At 45.9% G+C, this 16503-nt stretch overlaps 2 protein-coding genes across 3 annotated transcripts; one reads left to right on the top strand and one right to left on the bottom strand.

Annotated features, from left to right (window-relative positions):
• Window positions 1–1381: 1381 nt before the first annotated feature.
• Window positions 1382–5374, bottom strand: LOC109994747 (ras-related protein ralB-B). Of its 2 annotated transcripts, none has more exons than XM_020648207.3 (5): window positions 5218–5374; window positions 4019–4207; window positions 3739–3947; window positions 3160–3334; window positions 1382–2303 (listed from the first exon to the last, which is right to left on the bottom strand). In XM_020648207.3, the coding sequence occupies exons 2-5, from the start codon at window positions 4130–4132 to the stop codon at window positions 2196–2198; spliced, it is 606 nt and encodes a 201-aa protein (XP_020503863.1). In that variant the 5' UTR covers window positions 4133–4207; window positions 5218–5374; the 3' UTR covers window positions 1382–2195. The 2 variants fall into 2 exon arrangements, with proteins under 2 accessions (XP_020503863.1, XP_065807983.1); XM_065951911.1 differs by lacking the exon at window positions 5218–5374 and adding an exon at window positions 4863–4885.
• A 2490-nt stretch (window positions 5375–7864) lies between these two features.
• On the top strand, window positions 7865–16203 carry LOC109994746 (inhibin beta B chain). The gene is made up of 2 exons (XM_020648206.3): window positions 7865–8964; window positions 13198–16203. The coding sequence occupies exons 1-2, from the start codon at window positions 8568–8570 to the stop codon at window positions 13971–13973; spliced, it is 1173 nt and encodes a 390-aa protein (XP_020503862.1). The 5' UTR covers window positions 7865–8567; the 3' UTR covers window positions 13974–16203.
• The last annotated feature ends 300 nt before the right edge of the window (window positions 16204–16503 follow it).

The raw sequence follows: 16503 nt of genomic DNA, 5'->3' as shown, positions 1-16503 counted from the left end.
TGAGGGTCAGGAGGTCCGAGATGAGGGTCAGGACTGGAGGTCCAAGATGAGGGTCAGGAGGTCAGAGATGAGGGTCAGGAGGTTTGAGATGAGGGTCAGGAGGTTTGAGGTGAGGGTCAGGACTGGAGGTCAGAGATGAGGGTCAGGACTGGAGGTCAGAGATGAGGGTCAGGAGGTCTGAGATGAGGGTCAGGAGGTCCGAGATGAGGGTCAGGACTGGAGGTCCAAGATGAGGGTCACGAGGTCAGATGAGGGTCAGGAGGTCAGATGAGGGTCAGGAGGTCAGATGAGGGTCAGGAGGTCTGAACAAACAGGCCGAGGATTGGATTTAAAATGTAAAAGGGGAGCAACAAGAAAGAGTCAGACGAGTGAAAGGAGGAAGAGTGAGAACAGAAAGGTTCAAAGAGAAACTAAACAATCATTGAACAGAGAAATAGAGAGGAAGAAGAAGCTGCTGCTGGTCCGACGAGTTCGACCTGACTCAGACTTTAAGAGTCTGGATCATTGAGATCGTTTGATAAGCAATCAACACAAACACAGGATTTACAGTATTCACCTGCTGTTGTGAGCTGCTGCTCACAAACGTCCCTCTGAGGTCAGGAGGTCAAAGGTAGGAAACTACAGCTGAAATATATGTAACATATGAGCCAATAACATAACATGATCTGAAACAAGAGCGAGTTAAAACAAAGCTTTTATACATCATATACAGAGTTTCTTCAAACATGACGAATTCAACTAAACACGTTCAGATATATTCACCTTGTGGAGTCTTCAAAAAGTAAATGAGTCTGCTTTCTTAGAATAAAAAAACATTCACTCTTGTAAAAATGTACAAAACTAAAAATCTGAGACCTAAGGAAAGAAAAGTGACAACAAAGGTTTCTTATTGTGTTAAATTACAGATTTAACTTCATTGCTGCCATCTAGTGGCCAAACTACAAACTACAGCCACCTTCACATCTGATTATATAACAGTGAAATCTAGTCTGCACAGTCCTATACATTTTCCCCTTGGGTCCCAGTGCGATGGGTCCGACTCCAGCTGTGATTGGGTGAGAGGCGGGGTTACACCCTGGACTGTTCACCAGCCAATCACAGAGCTGACATATAGAGACAGACAACCAGCCACACTCACATTCACACCTACAGACAATTTGGAGTCAGCAGTGAACCTAACGAGCATGTCTTTGGACTGTGGGACGAAGCTGTAGAGAACCCACACGTGCACGGGGAGAACATGCAAACTCCACACAGAGACTCCTGTCAGACGGGGATTCAAACCAGGAACCTCTTCGCTCTGAGGCGCTAACCACCACACGAGTCATTTAATGATAAAGAAATAAAAAGACAGGGGAGCCATCAAACAAAGCCTCTGGGATGAAGGGTTCTTTCCTTTAATTTTGGTCCATTCACTCCACACGTCATAAACAAACAGGACATGAAGACCACATGACGTAAATAGAGTCCCTTTTATTCACCTTGATTATAAACGTGAGGGTAGAGCTTTCTTACTAAAGGAGTGTGTGGAAGGGAAAGACCATGAATCAGGAATGTGTGAAGATACAAGAGACTCTCCAAAGAGACCACAGACGTGACGCTGTAACATCTGGAGTGAGAATTTCTTGACATTACAAGCAAAATCCAAGATTGTCAAATAAATCAGGTAGAAAGAGAAACGAGGAGGACGCTACAGGAAGTACACGGACACCACGGTCCACTTTCTGACCCGAGCCTCGTCCAACACCTCTGGGTGACGTGTGAGGTCGTCGCTGTTGGACTCTCGGGAGTAAATCCCTGCAGCTGGGTCAACATCTGCAGGAGAGATTGGACCTGATCCGTACATAAAGAGGAAGAAGAATCAGGACGCACACGGGGGTTTCCTGACATTTTAAAATCAAACGATAACAGAAGTGAGATTTTTCTCAAACACAGGGAGGAACCACATTCTCATCATGCAGATTTTGTACAATAGTTTGGTTGTAAAAACAAAATGCCCGGGTGTTTCCCTCGTCGGCTGATGGAGTGAGTGTTGATGCAGAGAAACGGTGCAGCAGTCGGGCAGTCAGGCGGGCAGGTGTGGTGAGGGGGGGCAGGTGTGAGGCTGCTGCCTGTTTGGATCAGTCCGTCTGACTGCCTTTTAGATTTTATTTTTGGTTTTGGCACTTTGTCACCTCGGCTGTGACCTCGAGGGGTTAAAGTATGCAGCAACGCTTTTTCTTCTTCTTGCCGCTCGGTCCGTTCTTGTCTTTGCTCTCCGCCATTTTCTTCTTGCGGACCTCGCGCATGAGATCGAAAAACACCTGAGAGACACAAGAGAGAGAAATAGTTAGCTTGTCTTCTTTTCTTCAAGTAGCCGAGTCTGAAGAAAATAAAAAAGAGAAACTATCTTTGATCATTAATGTGGCTCATGCAGCTGTTTTTATTCATACTTCAGTTAAGTCCTCCTTCAAAATAAAATACAGACTTCTCCTAAAGTGAAGACAGAGTCAGCAGCTTCCTCCTTCAAAATAAAACACAGACTTCTCCTAAAGTGAAGACAGAGTCAGCAGCTTCCTCCTTCAAAATAAAACACAGACTTCTCCTAAAGTGAAGCTGCTCCATTGTCCCTTCTGGGCCTCCATACATGTGTGGTGGTGACTGTGTCTGCAGAGACTCTGTCCTCTGACTGGATTTTACTGTTCTGCTTTGTTCTGGTTGACTCGGGACGTTTCTGGGCGGAGCTGGTGTGTTTCCTCCAGCCAATGACAGCGCAGCAGGTGAGTTTAGGAGTGGATACAATTCAGTGATTGGACGAGATTCAAACCGGTGAATATGACGGACGTGGACGTAACAGCAAAGAAGAGAAAATATAATCAGAGTGAGGAGAAACACCAAGCAGATAAAGCTCGTTCTAAAACGAGGGTGAACCTTGTGTTGTCTTTTACCCGTGGACGTGGAGTTGGTCTACTTCCTGTTGGACAGGAAGGGGACAAACTCCGGCGGTTAGCTTGTGCTATCGTGCAGTGTAGCTACAAGCAGTAAATGTACACACTACATCCTGCAGTAAGTGGGCGGGGCTTCTGGGGGAGATGAGCCTCGTTTGAATGTTTACAAACATTTCGACTGACTCCGCCTTTAAAAGGAACTCTCAGTCACACTGAGCTGGTTATTTGTTACCTTGTCCACGTTGGCTCTCGTCTTGGCCGAGGTCTCCACGTACTGAACCCCCCACTCGCCTGCCTTCGCCGTGGCCTCGTCTGCAGAAACCTGCCGCCGCTCCTCCAGGTCCGACTTGTTCCCCACCAGGAGGAGAGGGATAGCCTCCTCCTCCTTCACCCGCAGGATCTGCTCCCTGACACACACACACACACGTACTGTGACTGCTCTGGAACCCTCATGACAAAGACATACAGCAAGTTTAATATTTCTTATGAGGTTCAAAAGGTCATTTTACCGTAAATGGGCAGGAAACAAATCCCAGAGTTTTGTTGAAAGGTTAAGCATTTTTTTAAATCCCACATTGTCCCTCTCTGTAGTTTTAAATAAATCATCCTGCAAGTCCACGGCTGGATGGTGTCAGCGTACAGATTTCTAAACCTTCATGGACTTTAAACAGCTTTTTATAAGGACAGATTCTCATTTTATGACAAACCGGATCAGAGGTGACGTTTATGAGCTCTATTAAAAAAATGCTTTTGTTGCCTTTTGCTCATTTAGTTTTAACACAAGTAGAAATGGAACAGACTGTCCGCTCACCTGAACTCAGAGGTGGCGGTGAAGGACTCGTGCTCTGTGATGGAGAAGACGAGCAGGAAGCCCTCTCCGCTCCTGAAGTAGTTGTCTCTGATGGCGGCGTAGTCCTCCTGACCCGCCGTGTCCAGGATGTCGATCTGAACGTCCTCGCCGTCCAGCACCACCTTCTTCCTGTAGCTGTCGGCCTTGGTGGGCTCGTAGTCCTCCACAAACTGCGACGGATAAATTGTTGAGCACCAGGACACAGAAAGGGTTTATGGGAAATTTAGTTCTGCTGACTCACCTCGTCGTACATGAACTGCAGGGTGAGGGCGGACTTCCCCACTCCGCCACTGCCCACCATGATCACCTTATGGAGAGCCAGAGACGTCTGGTTCTTGTTCTTGCCCGAAGCCATGATTGTGGTCCGCCTCAGTCCAGCCGCTCACAGCTCCAGCCGAGACGAGAAACAACCCGAAGAGACGAGCAGGAGCTGGCAGACGAGGAAAGAAACGGGATTTGAACACAAACATGCAGCTGGTATAAAACACAAACATAACTGTGTTTATTTCACTTTCTCTCAGGTTTGACAATAAAAACAAGTCAGAGTTTGTCCAACAGGTGACTTCATCATCTGCCCAATTAAAAAACCTCTTCTCTGAATCAACACTAAGCGCCAGCATGAAAATAAACATCTGCTGATGAGCCGATACTGATGCTGAACTGTCTTTCCATCCACACGCTGAGTCTGGAAATACCTCACAGACAGGTATTAGTGATAGGAAGTTAAGAGTTATGACATTTAAAAAGATCAGCAGATGGTTATCCTTCAGGAAGACCAAACTCTCAGGTGTGTGATTGAGCTGTCCACAGGTCTCAGGTGTGTGTGATCCAGCAGCAGCAGTGTTAAAGTGTTCAGGGCCTGCTGATAGAGAGATACTGTAAACACTCTGCTGTGAAGCATACGTGGAAAAACCCCCTCTTGTGTGTGACCTTTACGGGTTGAATGTTATGCGGGCTGAAGCCTGCAGGGTCACGAACATGAGGGCAGAACAACAGAAGAAGAGTTACAGTAAGTCGGCTCAGAGAATAAGAGGGGATTTTAGGTTAAACTCAGCTGTGAAATAACTTATAAATGATCAACCTGCCTGTTTGTGCGAAAAGAGGAACTATATTTCATCCTGTCAACACGCAGCTTCCTCTCTGTATTAACCAGCTGACAGCTGAAAACCACTTTTTACCAAACACTAAACAGCCACTTCAGCTCTTCCCGGTTCCCGCCTTCTGCCTCTAAACCGTCTCTGATTGGTCAAAAGCATGAAGAGCACTCCCCTCTGTCGCCTGTCATTGGCTCTTAGGCGTGTCGCTTAGCACAGTGATAGCTAGCTACCGAGACAGTGAAAGATAACGCTTTCTTTCTTCTCCAGTGAATAGGCTTTAAAAAAACTTTAAAGGAAAGAGTTTATATGTGTTAAACTACACAGAAAAAGTAACACGACTCACCTGCTAACGTGTTTTCCTGTAGTTCGCTGAGAAATCCGCCATACACGGACACACACTCAACTTTTACAAGTTGACCAGGAGATTCTCTGCCCCACCTTGTACACGGACTCTACAAAGATTGTCTATGAAGAGAGGAGGAGCGACTCCGTGTCTAAAGAAAAAAAAAATGGCGAGGAACAACTAGCTGGCGGTGCGAGCGTAGCCGTTACCAAGGCGACAGATTTCGCAGTTGCCTAAAATGAAGCCACAAATATCACCCGTTGAAAACAAATACGAACGCACTCTCATGAGACTAATTAATTTTATTCATAGGCTTTGATAAAATGTAACCTTGTTTGGCGAAATGAGGCCCATCACCCAGTTTTTAAATTCAGTGAAGCTTAGGGACGGACACGCAACCGGGAAAAACATACAGAGTGATACATCTTGTTTTTTCCTTATCTGAGGACGAGGCAGCTAGCATTAACAGGATGTGATGTCACGGAATTCCTTGTATTCCCCGTTATCTATTTTAAAAAATAAATAAATAATAAAATAAATAATTTAAACACCAGCATATTTTCTAGAGAGTAACATATTAATTTTGTGAACATACCTTACATATCAGGCGGGTATTATTTTATTATAATATATATATTTATTATTATTATATTATTATATATGCATAAAATAAACAAATAAGCTACATAGCTAATAATAAACAATTTAATTGGTATTCCTTGAACTTTTAATTCTTTATTAAATAGAAAACAGTGCCTGACTGTCCAACAGGGAAGGTCCTGCATGTAGTTCCAGTATTTGGAACATAGATGGCGCTGTTTGATCACATTGCACGTTGCAGAGTGGACCACTGCTGGTTCTCTGTTTCTGCAACACAGAGCAGAAATAACATTTCGACATCTCACAGTTTCTAATCAAAGGTCTTATCAGAGAATCTTTAGTTAAATTAATAGTTTTGTCTTTGAGCAAAGTTCCCCTCAAATTTAGCCCGATATTAATCGCTATATTTGGATTTTTTAAGGATTCAGATTGATCACATTTAGACAGAAGAATAAGTCGGAATAAGTTGAATAAGACTGATTTAAATCAAAACCTAACAGGGTCTTGTGAGGAGAGAAACACAGCTGACATGTCTCTACTCTTCAGGTTGTTTTTCTTTATGATAATCAGCAGCTGAGAGGTCAGAGGTCACCTCAGCTGCTCCTACTGCTCGTGCTGCGTGGAGCTGATTTGGTTTGGAGTTTTTACTAACAAATGTAGTTGCCCGGACGTCCTGCCATGTGGGCTCGAAGTGGACACACACAAACACACACACACACACACACACACACACACACTCGATGAGCTGTTGAGGATCAGGCTGAATTTGACTGCAGAGGCTCGGGCTGTTTGCATATGTGGGCGTCTCTTTGAGGTTTATTTGTAGCTGAAATCTTACAGTGAATGAAATCAATCATTAAAAACACTGAACAAAGCTCTGATTCACACTTTGTGTTCTCTCCTCAGACTTTATCGAGGTGTTTTATCCTTCTGAAAAACCTTCTTCTGAGCACAGACTGGATCGTACTATAGCTGAACAGATTCTCATGTTACATCACATCTTCTGTTTTTCTCACTTTTATAAGACACAACAAATACAATCTAATGAGAAAAGTGACTCTTTAACACCACAAACATGCAGAGACGTCTTCAGTGATCCTCTAAGAGGTTAAAACAAATGAATGTCGGTTGAATATGATCCCCTACAGTTTGACTCTGTCTTGATTTAGAAGATGAACTTGATGTGAGGTTTGAGAACGAGTCTCTTCTTAAAGTTTTGCAGTGTTGATTCTAGAGTCTGTTGGGGCCCCAGGCAGGACATATTGGGGGGGGGGCGTACAACCTGCATTTATCACCAATATGTCTGCCATTGTCCCAACGCTGACTGCTGGGGCCCTGAGCTATAGCCTGCCTTGCCTGTTGATAAGCAGCGCCTCTGCTGTAAGCTCTCAGGATGAGTTACTCTGGCACCCACATCCTCTGACCTAAGTTTGGTTTCAGGATCTTTATTTCTGTCACGATGTGTCATGATGTGTATTCAGAAGGAGTTTTTGGTGTGGGTTGATGACACATTTAACAACAACTACTCCAACATGCATCCTGAAAACCTCTGAATAAACGTTTAATAAAGATCCTGCAGACACGTGGTTCTTCAGAGTATCCACCAAACCTCCTTCATTTTATGCACATTTACCGTCAGGTATTTCGTTTTTTTTTAACTTAATGACTACTTCTTTAAAGTTTGAATATAAATTCGTTATTTCACGTAGAACAAAGATCATCTACATGATCACTTGAAACGTTCCCATAAAGTGCACAAGTAGAAATAATCATCTAAGACTTCGTTTCTGCATCGACACAAAAATAATCTACAATATTATACAGACAATCTGCAAAACGAGATTTAAAAAAAGTTAAATGTTGGGACTCGGTGAGACAGCTTCATCATGCAGCGCGACGTGAATCCCTTCAGGAATAATTCAGATTTCTCCTCAGGGAGTAACACCGACACCGACACCGCCCCCCTCCCTGCTTCTCTCTCCTCATTGGCCCCGCCCCCCTGATCTGATCCCCCTGTATATAAAAAGTTTTCGGTGTGTGGCAGCTCCCGAGTCTCAGACGCCAGAATGGAAACGCTCCTCGGTGCGCTCACTGGCACTCCTCCCTCTCCTCCTCTTGCTCGGCAGCTTCTTCTGAATTGCGCATCGGCACTCCGGCAGCAGCACATCGGGAGTCACGAGCAGCAACGAGAGAAACACATTTAGAGAAGTGAAGAAAAGTGAGCGAGATGATGAGCTCTGTGTGCGCGCGGACCAAACAGATGATGGATTGAACTTTAAACATGTGCAGGTGGGATCTGGATCCAACTCTTCTTCGTTTGTGGAATATGTTAAACGGAGATTTCCAGCTGGGCTGATGCTGATTAATGAAACCATGACACGTTTTCTTCTTCTTCTGCTCACAGAGGTGATGCTTTTTGTGTGAGGCTGATCCAAACTCCGACGCAAAGAGTCTCTGAAGTCGGGAATAAACGAGGACTCTGCTTCCCGTTTTTGACAGGCTGTTGACAAAGACAAAAGACATCCAAATAACGATGTAATAAAAAGATTTCCTGCACACATCGCAGAGTGAATGGAAACAAAGTGCACCGAGCGGCATCCAAGTGCGTCAGAAGTGAGCGGAGCGCCGTTACGCATGGAGACAGCTCGGCGCTGAGAGGATTTTTCTGCCTGTTCTTAATTCTTTTTTTTTTATGATTTTAACTCTGACAAAAGAGGGAAAAAGTGATTCTACTCCTCCTCAAACAGAAAATGAGTAGCTGTCTTCTCAGACTAGCACTCTTCGTGGCTTGCGTCCTCTCCATCCGCTGCACCGCTGCGCCCGGGACCGAGGCTGAGGCGCAAACGGCGTCCCAGAATACCTGCGCGTCCTGCGGCGTGGCTCAGCCGGAGGACCCCGAGTCGGGCCGGCTGAACGTGGACTTCCTGGAGGCGGTGAAGAGGCACATCCTGAGCAGGCTGCAGATGCGGGAGAGGCCCAACATCACGCACCCGGTGTCGAAGGCGGCCATGGTGACGGCGCTGAGGAAGCTGCACGCCGGGAAGCTGCGCGAGGACGGGAGGGTGGAGATCCCCAACCTGGACGGACACCCGATGAGCAACGACGTGCTGGAGGAAAGCTCCGAGATCATCAGCTTTGCGGAGAAAGGTGCGTGATGGAGAGAGGATGCAGATTCACACACTTCTGACAGCAAATTAAAAACTTATTTAAAAGACATTTTAACTAAAAACTAAAAAGCAATATTAGCCACTCTTAAACTTATTACAGTCTAATTAAGAATATATGAGGTTTACATTTCTCTATAATTGCCCTTAGTGTTGACTTTGTTCAAGGAGAGATGTTTAGTCTGTGCAACAAACAGAAGCATCTCTCAGGAAGAGAGGAGCTGATAAAAGAAAAACTTAGAAACACAGAAAACAGGCGCTGATTTTAAACATCACATATGACCCTGAAACAGGAAAACCTCCTCCTATCATCCATGAGCATCTCAAAAATAAGACATGCAGGCTGCAGTGAAAAACTTTAATTTAACTAAACTGTGATGTGACTGAAGAAGAGGGACAGGGAGTGAGCTCCGTGTTGTGTAATAAAAGGTCTGACTTGTAGTTTGAATACCTGAAATGATACTTGATGCATGAAGGCAAAGCATCAGTGTGTGAGTGTGTGTGTGTGTGTGTGTGTGTGTGTGTGTGTGTGTGTGTGTGTGTGTGTGTGTGTGTGTGGTTCTCTCTGTCCACTGACTGAACGAGAAACAACCCAGAGAGCTCGCTGATGTTGAACAGATGTTGACACGGGTCTGAAATCCCGCCAAAGACGTTGCTGCTCCTGCACGCTTTAGAAGAAGTCACAGAGATCAGATCAACATAAACATTTATTTTACATAATCCTGCTGCTCCGTCATCATGTGGAGGTTGTTCCGACAGCCTCTTTAAAATCAGGACTCTCTCCAGTAGGAAGTCCGGATAGAGGCCAGTTTAACATCTTGTGTCTGGTTTGTCCTCTGAGTGTTTAGCCTGTGACTTCTCACACTTAATGGATGAATTCCAGTTTGTTATTTTGCAGATATTTGAACATTTGGAGTCAGGTTGAAAGTTGCAGAAGATTCCGGTGAGGTTTGGCGCACAGAGAAAGCGAGAGAGCTGATTAGTTCAGGGATGATTTTTCAGCATTGCCTGTGTGTTGCATTCATGTCCTGCAGAGAAAGTTGGACATCTGGGACTCCTGGCTTCTGTCTCAGTGTTTTTGTTCACTTTCCTGGAAGCACACACAGACAAATTTGTGCAGCTTTGCTCGGTGTCGGCGGAGGTTTGCTCCCTGCTGAGAGCCTTTAGTTTCAGATGTTTCTCTCTGTGGCCGCTGTGTTGCAGACCTTCCACCTCGGCGCAGTCAGCGTGCCAGTTGGCTGCATTACCGGCAGCGAGCGGCTGTCAGCGGGGACGTGGCACGGTGACAACACTCAGAGGAACAGTCTGAAAGAAACTGAAAATGATCAACGACACCACCTGCCTCGCCCACGTGTGTCCGACCAGTGCCTGGAAACATCTGCTTTCCACATCAACAAATGCTGCTCAGAGAGTGTGTGTGTGTGTGTGTGTGTGTGTGTGTGTTATGTCATATGTCCGCGTCTCCTCCATCCCTGTTTGTGTGTCTTTGCTTTTCTGTACTACATGTCGCTCTACATTTGTGTGCAAACTTCTACTTCCATGACATTGTGTATTTGTATGTGTGTGTGTGTGTGTGTGTGTGTTGTTAAGTGTGTGTGTGTGTGTGTGTGTGTGTGTGTTGTGTCAGTCTCCTCAGTATAAGGTCAGAGCTTTTGTGTCGGCCGTCGTGCGGCCTGAATGCAGATTGACGGACTGAAACCCTGCAGCCTGGCACCCCATTACAATTCACAGTGTGTATATGATTGTGTGTTTTGTTTCCCTCTTTGTGTGTGTGTGTGTGTGTGTGTGTGTGTGTGTGTGTGTGTGTGTGTCTTTGACGAAAGTCTCATTTGCAGTTTTTGAGTCGAGTTAAACGTCGTCTTTAACGTGAGCGTGATGAATGAGCGAAAGACAAATCGAGCTGTGAATTATCTAAAGACGGTTTGGTTGACTATTATTTCGCTTTAGGGGTCGGTAACCACGGCAACTAAACACTCATCAGTTAATAACCTGGTTTATTTAATAATGGGTTAAAGACGTTTTGTTGTGTGCAAGATAATGTTGAAGCTCGTCTTCTGTTTCTGACACACACACACACACACACACACACACACACACACACACACACACACACACACACACACACACACACACACACACACACACACACACACACACACACACACACACACACACACACACACACACACACTTCTCCAGCAGCCAGACTTGAGTCCTCACCGGGACTTAAACCGGTGACCCTCTGGTTCCTGACCTATGACCTTACAGACTGAACGACTGCCGCCCAATTTCTTCACTCACTTTACAAGCTTGAAGTCATTTTTTAAATATTTATGTCTAAAACTACAATGAAGAGAAAAAAGACGGGACATGAAGGAAGCTTCTGTAGTTTTTCATGTTGAATTAAAGAACTCGTTCTTATTCTTTGGAAACAGGAAGTAACAGGACGTCATAATACCAGTTTATTTTATTAAGAAGTTTATCTCTTCATCATCGTGTGTGTTTTAGTGAGAGTGGACATTTATGCAGCAGGAAGTGGAGAAGTTAGTATCTGTTGAAAGAGGTGTTGATCGTCTCTCTGTGGGTGTCTCCTCAAAGTTTTTATGACAACATTAGAAACTCGTGTTGGAGAGATTTGAATGTTTTTACAATCGGTAACAGCTGCTGAGCTCTTTCACTTGATCTTTAAAAACTCACTTTGCATTGTTCCCAGTTTTCTGTCCAGCTCATCCCCTCGACGTTCTCTTTGTGGCCTCCTCATTACTGTTACCCACAAAGCCGCTGGTCGTCTGTGACAAATGAATTCTCTCTCAGACAACAATTAAAGCGTCCTTAATCACGGCGCTCGCTGTGCGGCGGACACTCCCTCATTCAGGGACCTGCACAGCGGGTCTTCACTCTTTGATCCGTACGGTTCAGGAGAAGAGGGCGAGGTTGAATATGTGGTGACAGACGGACGCGTCCCACCTGTGAGGTCTGCACCTGCAGCCCAGCTTAAAGCACTTAACGCTATCATCCTTCTCTCTGTCTCTGCTGAGTGACAGATTATAAACGGCTGCAGAGCCTCGCTAACATCCCAGAGTAATGATGACATCATCTCCTGATGGATGAGGTCACACGTGTGGAGGATCTCTTTGATGATAGATGTCCTCGTCTGCCGCCTCCAGAACTCTGCATAAACGTTTCTTCATCTTAGTTTATTTCAACAGTACTATAAACACCTGCAGGTAACTCATTACAGGTGTAAAGAAGACGCCTGATTGGTCCTTTCCCTCAGGTAAACAGGAAGCATTCTGTCAGGTTCATGTTCTGGACATGGTGTCCTCCTGCGACCTGGTTTCCCACAGACTGTCAATCTCAATTTCTCTGTGTGGGACTCTGTCAGAGTTCAGGAGGTTCACACCTGATGAAGGTCTCCAATCTTCTTCACCTGACAGCTGTCAATCAGCCTCTCTGGAGCCTCTCAAAGTGAGTCAGCGGGGGATTTGATAAATCAAACAAAGATAGCGGTACCAGCTTTGACTCAAAATGTTGTTTCATCAGGTCATCAGTCATCCTGAGAAGCTCTTCATATGTTTCTGCTGCAGATCAAAACTTTCTTTCATGGCGGCATTGGCAGCTGATGAAACCAGGAAGTCTCATAAATAAGATAAAAACAAACCAAGGATACTTTTAGTTTCAGATTAAAAACGTGTGGTGCTCCTTCAGACTTCTGTTCCTGAGGGGTTTGAATCCCCCCCTCCCCCCCTGCCCTCCCGAGTGTTTCATCGTTTCATTTAGAGGTTTTGTTTTTCCAGTTTGCCTCATTATAAAAACAGTTAGCCTCCATAAGATCTCATTTTCAGGCAGCATTCAACGCAGAGACTTTGAAGCTTTGTGTGCTGCACTCTTAAGACCCCCCTCCCCCTCCTCCTCTCATATTTGGGATGAGTCGGGGGCCAAGTGGCCCTGCGCCCAACGCCTTCCAGTCCCAGTCCACAGGATCTGTGCTGCCACCCCGAACCAAGAGGAGGCGGAGTCTGTTGTTACTCTGATGTGTAGTCCTCTTTGGAGCTGGTCTTTTTAGAGTTCTTCACTGTGATGTCAGTTTCCTCAGGTCTCTTCCAGGTGTTCAGACTTTTCTAAAACGAGGTCTCTCAAAGGTCAAGAAGTAAAGCACATGTCTGACTTTGTGTCTTATCAATAAACCATGACTCCTGTGTTTTTTGTTCCTCAGATGATTTGGTGACATCCAAGTCCAGCCTGTTCTTCCAGATCTCCAACGAGGGGAACCAGAACCTGTACGCGACGCAGGCCACCCTCTGGCTCTACTTCAAGCTGCTGCCGTCCCCCCTGGAGGTGCGCCCGAGGAGGAAGGTGACGGTGAAGGTGTACTACCAGGAGCCCGGCCTCAGCAGCAAGTGGAACCTGGTGGAGAAACGTGTGGAGCTGAAGCGCAGCGGCTGGCACACCTTCATGCTGACCGACGCCGTGCGGCTGGTGTTCGAGAAGGGCGACCGGCGACAGAACCTGGATGTGCGGTGTGAGGGCTGCGAGACAGACGGCGTCGTCCCCGTCCTGCTGAACCACAACGACGAGTCCCACCGGCCCTTCCTGGTGGTTCAGGCCCGGCAGGCCGACAACAAACACCGGATCCGTAAGAGGGGGTTGGAGTGTGACGGCAGCAGCAGCCTGTGCTGTCGCCAGCAGTTCTACATAGACTTCCGGCTCATCGGCTGGAACGACTGGATCATCGCTCCGTCGGGTTACTTTGGGAACTACTGCGAGGGGAACTGTCCCGCCTACATGGCAGGCGTCCCCGGATCTGCCTCCTCATTCCACACGGCGGTGGTGAACCAGTACCGCATACGGGGGATGAGCCCGGGCTCCATGAACTCCTGCTGCATCCCCACCAAGCTCAGCACCATGTCCATGCTCTACTTCGACGACGAGTACAACATCGTGAAGCGGGACGTTCCAAACATGATCGTGGAGGAGTGCGGCTGTGCTTGAGTTGGTTTTTTATTTAAGGTGGAACTGAAGAACTTCACCATTTCACAAAAAAAAAAAAAAGAATATAGAAACAGAATATTTATGGACGATGGAGCGTGCACCTCATCCACACATATCTACACGCCTGCACAAAACTTGTACATATATTTATGTTTGTTGATATATTTTGTTATATTCTCTGGAGGACGACGTCTCTGAGATAGTAAAAGGTTTGCTTTGAGAGTGTTTTAAAGACTCACTGTTAGAGTGAGAGTTAGAGTCTCAACTCTTCATGTGTAGAAAACAAACCATGAGCGTGGAGGAGGAGCCTTACAGGAGTCACAGAGACGGTGGAGGTGATTCAATGATGCCTCTTTATAAATGTTAATGCACCAATCAGACTTCACCAACGTACAGCACTTCAGGACTCACACTGACACTCTGCTCCTCCATCACACCGGCTTCAAGCAGAGAAACATCTGAAAACTTCATCTGTAGAGACTTCTCATCACCAAACTGTATGACGCAGCTCTCCTGAGTTTGACTTTCCTCTTGTGGATGGTCGTTCTTCTCTCTTATTGTTGTCGGGAGTTGATCATTTAAAAGTCTAAAAGTATCTGCTCTGGGTAAGTGCTTGACTGTGTCTAACTCTAAGTACTGATGGGATGTTTCATCAAAAACCGATCGGTCTGTCTCCTCTTGAATATCAAATATCACATGTTGCACAGAGTTAATCATTTCAATTGAATATTATCATAGCTTTCCCCCGTTAATCTGATCTTTGATGGTGGGATGTGAAAAAACTTTGAGTTCTTGTTGAAACATTTCTCTTCCCGTCATGAGACAGAGCGGAGGGTGCAAATCTTTGACCGTCACTGTGATGGTCAGGTGTCTCTGTATCGATGAAGTTATAAAAAAACAAGTTTTCTCCCTGAATTTGAGGAATGACCTTACATCTATCGGATCTCGTTAACGTTTGAAAGCTGCCAGATAAAACCCGACTCGCGCTCCCCTCTGGGCGAGGTTCAGGTTCCTTCCAGATGTTGAAATAAAAGTCAAAGCTTATCTCTCATCACAGTCAGGGTGAGTTTGGAGACGGTGCAGCATGGTACTTCCCAACGCTCTCTTTGATAGCACTTGCAGATTGAAATGCCTTTAATTAGCCCGATGTGGCGCGCCATCGCCCACAGTCCTTGGAAAAAGAAATAAGTGCCGCATGAGCTATGCAATGTATAGTATTTAGCTGAAGTGAAGCTCTTCTGACAAACGATCGACGATACTTGAAATGTGAGAGCGGCAAGCAGGGGCAGGTCGGGCTTTGGCTGGGAGGCGGAGTTACACCCTGGACTGGTCGTCTGTCATGATGCATCTTTTCAAACAGTTCAGGACTGGACTTTGTGCTGCAGAGTTATTGAATCATCTGCTGGAACCTGTGGAACATAAAAAAAGGCTAACGGGGCTAACGGGGCTAACTCTGACCCAGATGGGACGCTTGCTTGAACAGTAGTTTTGGTGTCTTAATGAACGAGTCCCGGTGGAGTTCCCGTCATGGCCCGTTTGGCACCGAAACACACTTTGAGACAGTTTCAGGCCTCGCTCTAACATCACTTTGATGTTTTCAGGTCAGACGCTGCAGCGACCTGCTCTCTCTCTCTGCTTCATTATATTCTGCATACTGAAGAGGTGCAGGTAGCGACTGTTACCTCTCCGCCTTCCGTCCCACGCTCGACCTCCACTCTACCGCCGCCGCCGTAATCTCTCGCTTGTTGTTGGCTCGTGTTGTTGGCGAAGCGCTTGTTAGAATATTTGCACTGAGGAGCTGCGTGACGAGTGACGAGGGTAAAGAAAGAATAGAAACTGCCATTGAAATAAAAAAAGTTATTTTTATAGAAGCATAATCGAGCTCTGTTCTAATGTATTATACCTAATCATGGAACCAAAGAGGCCACGAGGCGACGCCGGGGAAAGATGGCGGCGCCGTCACGTTTGTGTTGTAAATGAGTTTGAGGGGAAAAGAGGCCTAAACACTGTATCAGGGTATAATATCACTCCATCACCTGCTTTCCTTTTTTTCTACCTACACATGGAGTACGTGTTCATCAGTTTCCTTTCTTCTTTTAGCGCTGGTCTCAGATTCATGTAGAGTAAACACACCGTCTGATCCCTGTACAGTCCATGTAACATACCAATATGCTTTCAAATATTTTCTTCTTTGTTATTGTTGAAAATAAATTTCTTATTACCAACTTTATGGACTTCTTGTTTGTGTGTTGAGATGTAAGAGAAGCTCCGGGACTCAGATCAAACCGTGAGCGCTAACATTAGCATGCTAACACAACAAAGCAGGACACAGGTGATTGCAGCTCGAGAAAGGGACTATTTTTTCGCCACCTGCGCTTAATGGTGCTTGATTATGCTTTTATACACAAGGGGAGGAGCCGGCCGTCCCGTCCACGTAAACACGGCTCTGACAACAACACAGCCAACAGGACTCGAGCTTCTCCCTCATTGTAGACAGTCATGACTCAGAGACACATTCACACAGGAGAGA

Source organism: Labrus bergylta, chromosome 24, assembly GCF_963930695.1.
Source record: "Labrus bergylta chromosome 24, fLabBer1.1, whole genome shotgun sequence".
NCBI classification, from domain to species: domain Eukaryota; kingdom Metazoa; phylum Chordata; class Actinopteri; order Labriformes; family Labridae; genus Labrus; species Labrus bergylta.
The sequence above is the reverse complement of the archived record's forward strand: the minus strand, read 5'-3'. Positions and strand labels throughout refer to the sequence as shown.